The sequence below is a fragment of the Arachis ipaensis genome, chromosome B5 (assembly GCF_059453495.1).
Source record: "Arachis ipaensis isolate K30076 ecotype BB chromosome B5, ASM5945349v1, whole genome shotgun sequence".
In the NCBI taxonomy this organism is placed as follows: Eukaryota; Viridiplantae; Streptophyta; class Magnoliopsida; order Fabales; family Fabaceae; genus Arachis; species Arachis ipaensis.
This window is the reverse complement of record NC_142440.1, coordinates 3,696,924-3,707,631: the sequence shown is the minus strand read 5'-3', so window position 1 is coordinate 3,707,631 and position 10,708 is coordinate 3,696,924. Positions and strand designations below refer to the sequence as shown.

Genomic DNA, 10,708 nt, shown 5'->3' with positions numbered 1-10,708 from the left:
TAAAAACTAAAAGATGCTATAAAAAATATTGATAGATCTTAATAAATATAGAATATATTAGTATATAAATAAATAAATATCTATTTTTATATAATATTTTTTAAATAAATACAAAAAATATTAATACATAAAAAATTATAAATATTTCTATTAATTGAAATTGATTAATGATATGAGTAACGTTTTTATTATATTAAAAATAAATTCATATTAAGATGTTATTTTCTATTGCAACAAATAAAATATAGGGAAAACACTAAAATAAGCCAAGGGAAAGAAATTTTTACGCAAATCCACCGAACCAAAATCTGGTTCATGAATCAACCAATACATGTTTATATGTAGTTTGAATCAACTAGATTCAAACTTGATTTACACATAATTCGAATCATGTTGCTTCGAATTATGCACAAAACTCACACACACTAGTTCTAATTAACCTTATTCGAATTACACACATACAATAATTCGAATCAGGGTGATTCGAATTACACCCTGATTTATTAAAAAAATTAATAATTTAAAATTAAAAAATTTATATTTTATTTCATACATTAAAAAAAGCTAACAAAATATTTAATTACGAGACTTCTTTAAAATATTAATGAGTTATCAATTCGAATTTCATACAATACTCTTTTGTCCATTTTTAATAGCTCATGAATATTTTTTAATAAATTTTTTTAAATTATATGGTGAGATATTACATGATCCGAATTACGCATGGGAAGTTCAATCACTCTGATTTAAATTATATGGTGAGCAATTCGAATTCTATACAATACTCTTCTGCCCATTCTTGATAGCTCATGAATATTTTTTAATAAATTTATTTTAACTATGCCACAAAAAAATATTTTATTCTATACAAAATAATTTAAAAAATTGATTAAAAAATGTTAGGAGTACTATAAAAATTTGTATTGTTCTAATGACTTAGGTAAATACATGCATGTACACAAATTTTAAATAAAATACTCTACATAGTCAATAATAATTTAAAAATTAAAGAAAATATTTTATTCCATCCAAAATAATTAAAAAATATATTTTATTCTATACAAAATAATTTTAAAAAATGGCTTAAAAATGTTATGAGTACTATAAAAGTTTGTAATATTCTAGTGATTTAGGTAAATACATGATAAAAATATATTTTCTTTAATTTTTAAATTATTATCGACTATGTAGAGTATTTCTTTAATGTCCTAAGTCATTACAAATTTTTATAGTACTCCTAACATCTTTTAAGCTATTTTTTTAAATTATTTTGCATAGAATAAAATATTTTTTGTGGTATGATTAAAATAAATTTATTAAAAAATATTCATGAACTATCAAGAATGGGAAGGAGAGTATTGTATAGAATTCGATTTTCTCACCATATAATTCAAATCAGAGTGATTGAACTTTCCATGCGTAATTCGAATCATGTAATATCTCACCATATAATTTTAAAAATTTTATTAAAAAATATTCATGAGCTATTAAAATGGACAAAAGAGTATTGTATGAAATTCGAATTGATAAATCATTAATATTTTAAAGAAGTTTCGTAATTAAATATTTTGTTAGTTTTTTTAATGCATGAAATAAAAAATATATTTTTTTAATTTTAAATTATTATTTTTTTAATAAATCAGGGTGTAATTCGAATTACCCTTATTCGAATTATTGTATGTGTGTTGATTCGAATTAGTGTGTGTGGGTTTTGTGTATAATTCGAAGCAACATGATTCGAATTATGTGGAGATCAAGTTCGAATTTAGTTGATTCGAACTACATATAATGATATAAACATGCATTGGTTGATTCATGAAATAATTTTTGCTTCGGCGGATTTGTGTAATTTTTTTGGGTAAAAAACACAAATAAATCAATGGAGGATAGTTATTACATGAATAAGCCAAATTGAAGATTAATTCACGAATGAGTCAAAGCATACTTATATGTAATTCGAACTTATTTGGTTCGAACTCCAATTGCATATAAATCGAACCTATTTGGTTCGAACTAGACACACATAATTCGAACCTAATTGGTTCGAATTACACACAAATTGGGCTATCACATAATTCGAACCTAATTGGTTCGGATTACTAAGGAATAAGTGTGAATATGTTACGTGCATGGGATTGTAATTGAAATGAAACAAATTTAAAATGTTGTAATTTAAAATGTTGTATAACTGAAAATTAGAATTAAATTAAAAATACACTTTATATATGCAACTTGAGGATTATTTAATTTTATTCTTAAATTTTATTTTATTTAACTTTATTTAATTTTAATTTTATTTTATTAGGATTTAATTTTCTTTAAATTAATTGAAATAAGGATAAAATTAACACAAAATAAAATGTTAAAAGTAAATCTAAACAAAATGAAATTTAACATTAAAAAATTAAGAAGAAAAAATATTGTATACACATCAAAAATTAATTATCAAATTAGTCAAAATATATATATATATATATATATATATTTTATAACCGATTTTAATAGTTAATTTAATATATATTTAGTATAATTGATTCCAAATAAAATCAAGCTCCTTGGTTTTAGTCTCTACCCTCTACTGATAATTTTCCGTTAAGTAGTAAAAAATATTATTGTAAAGTATCGTTTTTGTCCCCAATGTTTGGGGTAAGTCCTATTTGTGTTTCTAACGTTTAAATTGTCCTATTTGTATCCTTAACGTTTATAAAAGTGATTCAATGTTATCCTACTATCAATTATACTAACAAATCAGATTATATTTTTCAATTATTCTTACTTGGATGTATTCATTCTCAATTAGGTCTCACTTGGATGTATTCTATTTTAATATTATTCCCACTATTTGTGTTTAGATTCAATTATGTCCTTATAAAAGTGAATTATGTAAATGTTGTAGGAATTAGTTTCAACATTTGATGAGTTATTTTTCGGAGTAGATCATCGATTCTATCCCAGACATTTGTATTCTAACTTCAAGAAGAGATTTTTTAAACTCAAACTAAAGCGCTTATGATGTGTAATTGACGGTAGGATAACATCGAATCACTTTTACAAACGTTAAGAATACAAATAGAACGATTTAAACGTTAGAGACACAAATAGGATATACCCCAAACGTTTGGGATAAAAACGATACTTTACTCAAATGTGCATTCTATGGTGTAGAAATGAAATTGTTTCTACATGTGTAGAAAGATAGGTGTCAATGCATTAGTAGTTCATGTTAATGGCTCTTGGATAAGAAAGAATTAATTAGATTACACAATTGTTGATTCATTGGACCCACAAAAAAAAGAGAGTGTGTGACATTATATTTGTGCCATAGAGACAACTTATTAGATTTTTTTATTTTAATACATTGAATAAATATTTTATTTATTAAAATAAATAATTTAAAAAATTATTACCATGTAGACGAGATATATGTATTTATAAATATAAAAATATATTTTATAAAAATAATAAAAAATATTAATAATTTAAATTAGACCAAATTCTTAAAAATAGAACATTTCAATTAATATAGAAGGTGGACGATCTTAACCGTACTACTTCCATCCACTGACGTTTTTTATTAGAATTTACACTAAATCAATTCAAATAATAACAAGGCGGGATTCGAACCCCCACTTGCTTAAGCAAACTAGTAAACTAACCACTAGACCAAGTTCATTAATTAGTTAGTTAAAATCGATTATTTCTTCTGTTATTTTGAAACTGCTCATCTTTTCTATTATTTGAAACTGCTTATCTTTCTTATTATCTTTCTTATCTTTCAAATAATAAGAAAGATAAGCAGTTTCAAATAATAGAAAAGATGAGCAGTTTCAAAATAACAGAAGAAATAGGCGGTTTTAACTAACTAATTAATGAACTTGGTCTAGTAGTTAGCTCACTAGTTTGCTTAAGCAAGTGTTGGGAGTTCCAATCCAGCCTTGTTATTATTTGAATTGATTTAGTGTAAATTCTAATAAAAAACGTCAGTAGATGGAAGTAATACGGTTAAGATCGTCCACCTTCTATATTAATTGAAATGTTCTATTTTTAAGAATTTGGTCTAATTTAAATTATTAATATTTTTTATTATTTTTATAAAATATATTTTTATATTTATAAATACATATATCTCGTCTACATGGTAATAATTTTTTAAATCATTTATTTTAATAAATAAAATATTTATTCAATTTATTAAAATAAAAAAATCTAATAGGTTGTCTCTATGGCAGAAATACAATGTCATACACTCTCTTTTTTTTTTGTGGGTCCAATGAATCAACAATTGTGTAGTCTAATTAATTCTTTCCTATCCAAGAACCATCAACATGAACTACTAATATATTGACACCTATCCTTCTACACATGTAGAAACAATTTTATTTCTACACCATAGAATGCACCATAAAAAAATTAAATAAGTCAAACATCATTTACATCCTACCCATATATTTTTAATTCTCCCACACATTTTTAATTGTAGAGAGGATGCATTTTATCTTATCGTAAATTAATAATATATATAATTCTCTTTCGGCTATCTGATTTGTCATTCTTCAGCTAGCCGTTTTATCTGTGCATGAAATGAATCTCCAGACTCAAAAAGTAAACATTGGCAAAAACTCGAAATTCAGTAGCTTATTGTTGTAAGTTGTAACTTGTAAGAGAAACAATCCATTTATCGTTAATGTCTTGAAAATTAAATATGCTTGTACAACAATAGTGCTATACAGTAGAATCATTTTTAAGTGGCAACTTGTCCACAACATACATGGCTTGAAAGTGATATATACAGCACCAAATCAGAATCTGTCTGCTCAGATAAACATTATAGAATCAGTAGTTTTTTTTTTTTTTTTCCGAGCTTGATGACCTCTTTGTTTTTGTTCTCCCAAAATTTTGACTTGCGACCTTCTTTCCTAAATCTACAAATTGGGAGATGCATATATCTAACTTCACAACTTACTGTCACCCAGATCACATGATTGGTGTTGCAGTCCTGCGAGAAGATCAGTCTACTTGACCTTCGATTAGCTTTCCATAATCACTCCATTCTCATCCATAGTATCTTCAGGTGATTCTGTCTTTGGAAAGAATGCTTGATCTGGGTACATTTGACCGAATAGCTGTCACGCCACCAAATGAGTAAGCATCAGCAAATATGCTAATCATTAATTAATATGATCATAATTTCTTTTTGGTCCTTAATTATCGCAAAGACTTGAATGCAGAAAAAATATCCCTTTCTTTTCTTTTAAACAAGAATATACAAATGCAAGGGGAAGCTATTTGAGTAGCAGTCAAATAAAGTTATACATGCAAGGCATAACACAGAAGAAAAGATTATATTTTAACCTAAGAAAATAAAAGGCATACCTTCTCAGTCGCATCTAAAATGTCAGCATAGTTTAGATTTCCATCTGGTGTTGGAGCGGAGGTCATAGTGTCAAATTTACCCTGGGATTGAAAGAACAGTACATCCATAAGCCAAGAAAGTCTATATCAATGCTACAGAATGCTTCTGTTTGTATGAAATTTGATATGCAAAGATTCTTAAGACACTATTGGTCGTGCTCTATAAAGACAATTACGGTATGTGACCCAGAAGGACCATATAATACTCTTAACTCTCAACATTTCAATTGATTTCCATATTTTATTTTGGAGAATTGATATTGTCACTCATATTTTGATAATATTACTCATTTTTTAACAAATTCATGCAAACATACAAGGCAAAAAAATCAAGTATGGAGTGGCATTATAGAAAATAGAAGTGACAATCATTACCCTATTTTATTCTTTTAATAAACGGAGATAGAGAAGGGGGGAACCTATGTCATAATGTCAATACTATCTCAAAATAATACATTTAAAGGAGTGATCAACAATATTTGCAGGTAAAACTACACATCAGGGAAAGCAACGTGTGAACTAGTCAGGATTAGAGGCACACCGTGAATACTTTCTGGATATAAAATGCATTCCAGAGCACAATGGGTTTTACATCTTCATTATCACTTTGAACAATTGGATTACTTTCAGAGGTTACAGACACAGGCGGTGTAAGAAGAGCATTCATGGCTGCTTTTAATAACTTCTTTCCTTCATCAGCATCATTGCACACAGTGGAGAAGTATAAAATAAAGCTGCAAGATATAAGGGAAACAAGGTCAATTAAAGCTCCCAAGTTTACTTGGGGTAATATAAAAGCACCATTAGTAGTTTTGAATAACGAATATGAGTAAGCTAACAAAAAGATATAGACGTGGGAGCAACTACAAACAAATACAAGACATGATCTCTTTGAGAAGGGGGCATGTCTTTATCTAGACAATGTCTGACAATGGAGGAAGCACCATTGGTGGACTGGTAATCACAATCAAAGGTTGAAGTGATAGTTAAACAGCAAAAGGAGCATCTAGGTTGACTTGTTGAAGCAACGACCTTACAAATTCTGCCTATAAATGAAATGTATATAGCATTAACGATAACGATCCCTTCTAGAGCAATATGAGGAAGGGAATATATATATATATACAACTTCATTATTTGTTTTCAAAGTTGGATGGAATGGATATAAGGATACGGATCTAAGTCTGTGAATCTTCTCTCAGAAGAACAAGCGTCTTTTGTATCAAGTCAGCCTCTAAGACAGAAAACAATCATCAAACATCAGATTGTGACAAAATATATAAACTAAGGGAACCACAGCACAAAAGTAATTTTTTAAAGCCACTGGTCTACTACATAATACATTATGATACTGTGCCAAATCCCAGCCAATACTATATAAACAAAATCTAGAAGTATTAAAATAAAAATAAATAGAAGGTTTAAGGAAAGGTAAAAAGGAAATTTAAAGGAAAACCAAATGCATAATAAGTGTATGTCGGTGATTATTTAGAGGAAAACTTACGTGCCCGCGGGACAAACAGCAAGGTTTGATCCTATTTGAAGAGCTCTGACCGACGTCACTTGTTCAGGATACAAAGCTATTGGGGGAATGAAAGAAAAAAAAAATTAATTTCTTTCTCATTTTATCATGTGCCTCTGCCAAAGAAAATGCAGTATTTAAATCTCTTACATCTAGGGGGATACACCACTGAGCAATTTAATAAATCAGGCTTTATGGAACTCCTTGTGATGCATATCCCCCTGGCCACCATTCCTTTCAAATCTCTCTGACTCAATAATTGGATCTTCTCTCTGGGAAAATCGCCTAGAGATGGGGACAGTGGTGATGGAATCACAAATGACGGATCCATGATTAGCTGATGGCTATATAAATCTTGACCTGAAACTAGTCTGACACCTTTATAACACCCAGTAACCTGCGCATTGATTTAAAAATGACAAAAGGTGAAATTCCAGCAAAGTTGACCAACCTCTTCACCTCATCTCTTCTCACAGAAATGTATTACAAAGAAGAACAATACAAAGATATATTTCTGCACCTTATCAATAAGCAGAGAAGTAACTGGCATCCTGAGAACCTGAATCAGAAGCTTTAACATATAAGAAACTACATAATATTTTTGAATACATGGAAGCAACAAAAGAGTTAACCATATCTTTTAGTTTGCCAACAAAATATTAGAGAAATTCCAACTATTATCAAGAACAGATAAGAGATAAATGAATTTCATGCTAACCCAAAAAATAGAGGATTACCACTTCCATGGCAATAATTCAACAAAGATAACCTCTTCACTCTGTGTGTGTGTGTGTGTGTGTGTGTGTGTGTGTGTGTGTGTGTGTGTGTGTGTGTGTGTGTGTGTGTGTGAGAGAGAGAGAGAGAGAGAGAGAGAGAGAGAGAGAGAGAGAAGAGATTTGACAAATAAAAATGAACAAAATACAAACAAGAAGCATTTGATATACACAGAATCACTGTTAAAATAATGGTTGAACAAAGATACGCAACTTTTGGAGAGAATATCAGTTAAATATTTTAAATCTACTGGAACTTACATAAATGCAACCTTTGACAGCAGCACGGCGACAGAAAGCTTGTGGTAGTTCTCCTTCACCGTAAATAGGATAAAGCAAAGCCCCTGGTGCATTAGGAAACCTGTGCGAACCAAGGTAAGTATCTAAACATGTTCCCATAACAAGTCAGGCAACCTCAAAGCATGAAAGCAATTCAATTAGAACTTACCTTCCAACAGATGAGCTGTATTGAGCTAAACGATCAATACCATCCTTTGTCTTGAGCAAATCTTTGCAAACCTCATTATTGTCTTGGTCATAATCTAACATGGCGATAGCATACAAAAGAATTCTGTAGAAGACAGCAAGTCATAGCCCTTAGTGTACTGAAGCATTTCAGCAGGTCATGCATGCAATATATACACCATACAGCCAAGCTTAGCAAATTTTGCTCAAAATTACCACTGAGAGATGAAACAAGATACAGTTCTCTTCATTGCACTAAAAGGTAATCCCTCCATTCCACAACATCTGTTGCTTTGGAAATTCACTACTTTCATAACTATATCCAGATACATTAATAATATCCAAATACAATGATCTTTTTAACCTATCAAATTTCCAAAGCACCAGATGTCATAGAACAAAGGGAGTACTCGTTTCACCTTTCCCAAGAAAAATATATCAAATGCCCCATCCAACTAACAAAGTGAACCACCACCAACTATTTTAAGATTTGAACTGTTTAACCAATGACTTAGATAGGACAAAGCAACTTCAGGGAAAGGGAAAAAGTTACTATAATTCAAACACTAGAAAAGCCTTAACTCATCCATCTTTTACAAAAATTTTAAGTGTTCAAAAGGGTCTTTTATTATTCTGTCATTGTAAGTCAAGACAGCTTGGTGATTTGATTCTAATTTTCAAAGCATAAGGTATGAAACTCTCCCTCCTATTCTTCTCATATCTTTCTTTTTTTTTCAAATTACTATCACAATAAAGCACCATAATAGAAGCCAAGAGTTTCACTTTGTGAAGAGCGAAACAACAGGCCAAAAACATTTTCCCCTACATTTTTGGCTTAGCAATTCTTAAATGCTGAGGGACTAGATCAGAATGCAACCATGGATTGTAAGAACTGCCATCTCCATAATGCTGGGAATTCTCAGCAACTAAAACAGCCTAATTTTCTAATCAAATCAGCATGCTGCATTAAGCATATGCACTAATACGTGGACTTGCAGATATTGCCGTATAACACATTCAAACCACAAACCCATTATCCTCAAATTAATGATAACATGCAACAGAATAAAATAAATAATGAAAAATTAAATTCTCACTAGCATATAGAAAATGGTGAATACGATTTTATCTTTGGCGGCAACCGCATCTTATCCAGGAAACTAACGAATGGACTCTCCAGATCTTCCTGCGAAATCTTCTGAATGTCGCCGCCACTTTCACTTTGATCGCCACCACCAGCAAGGTGCTGCTGCACGAGCTTGAAGAACCTCATCAGCTGGTTCTTCTCCTTCAGCGAAAGATTCTTGTCCCTGAAAATCGCTCCGCGAGAATCCGGCACGTTCGCCAAACCGCTGCCATTAGGCTCGTACACGAGGCTCGCATCCACGCCCTTGAATTCGAGATACTGTGCCGCTCCGGATTTCAGCAACAGATCGATGCAACTATCGGCGCAGAACAGCGCCCTAGGTCCTCCCAAATCGATGTTGAATTTTCTGGAATCTTCTCGAATCTTCGAGGTTTCGTCCTCGGAACCATGCCATTCGACCTCAATATCGGAGTAGAGTGGATCGTGGACGAGGTCCACGACGGCGTAATCGGAATCACCGGATCCGGCGGCAGATGGTGGTAGTGGTGGTGCGGGGACGGAATGGGAGTTGAGATGAGAAGTGAGATCAATTAGGGAGAGGGTGGCGAAGTGGCTTCCGTAGAAGGAATTCGGGTCGAGGTGGAGTACAGTCTTCTTGACGGCGGATGCGGCGGCGGCGAGAATGGATTCCGGCAGGCCAGTGCCAACGATGATGAGATCGAAGTTTGTTGGCTCGATGGGAGGGTAGGCTGAGGCTTCGGATACGGCCATCGCGAACGACGGCGCGTCGAAGCAATTTGCCGCGTGCGGCGTAAAACGAGGTGGCTAAGTTGACGACAGTTTGGTGCCAAAGCAAACGACAAGTTTGGGCTTAGATAGAATGGTATCATGGATTTGTTTGGGTCAAGCAATAGCTATCTTCACTTTAGGGAATTGGGTATCCATTTTGGGCTTCGGCCCAATCAATTTAGATAAGGATCTATACAATATTTTTAACCATCCCCCAAAAAGAAGAGAGATTTTTTTATGCAACAAATATTTTATAAATTTCTATCTTTTTATATAACTTCTTAACAAAATAACAACTATATTTAGTTAAATCCTAATCTAATTAGAATAATATGATCCGATAGTGTGTGAGGGTGTAGTGGAGAGTGGAAACGAGGGTATGAGTAACCAAAAAAATGTTAAAGAAAAACTATCAAAAGTACCCATTAAATTTATAAACGTTGACAAAAGTATCTATAAATTAAGGAAATTAATGATGTATAGATGAAAGATGAGTTTCGTATGATAAAGTATTCAAATTCTAATTTTTTGCTAATTTTTTAATAAAATTTTTAAACTATCCATATCCTCAACTTTAACTCACTTTTTCAACTTTTTATAACTCAACCTGCACCTTTAAAACTCTTGTTATGGAGTCCGAAACTACTCCTATAATAAACC

At 31.4% G+C, this 10,708-nt stretch overlaps 1 protein-coding gene across 1 annotated transcript; it reads right to left on the bottom strand.

Moving 5' to 3' along the window:
• Positions 1 to 4,647: 4,647 nt before the first annotated feature.
• REP (Rab escort protein) lies at positions 4,648 to 10,289 on the bottom strand. Its single transcript, XM_016345895.3, has 9 exons — positions 9,294 to 10,289; positions 8,156 to 8,278; positions 7,969 to 8,068; positions 7,455 to 7,493; positions 7,085 to 7,331; positions 6,917 to 6,992; positions 5,954 to 6,146; positions 5,374 to 5,454; positions 4,648 to 5,123 (listed from the first exon to the last, which is right to left on the bottom strand). Exons 1-9 carry the CDS (start codon positions 10,028 to 10,030, stop codon positions 5,028 to 5,030), a joined length of 1,692 nt encoding a protein of 563 aa, XP_016201381.1. The 5' UTR covers positions 10,031 to 10,289; the 3' UTR covers positions 4,648 to 5,027.
• Between the last annotated feature and the right edge of the window lie 419 nt (positions 10,290 to 10,708).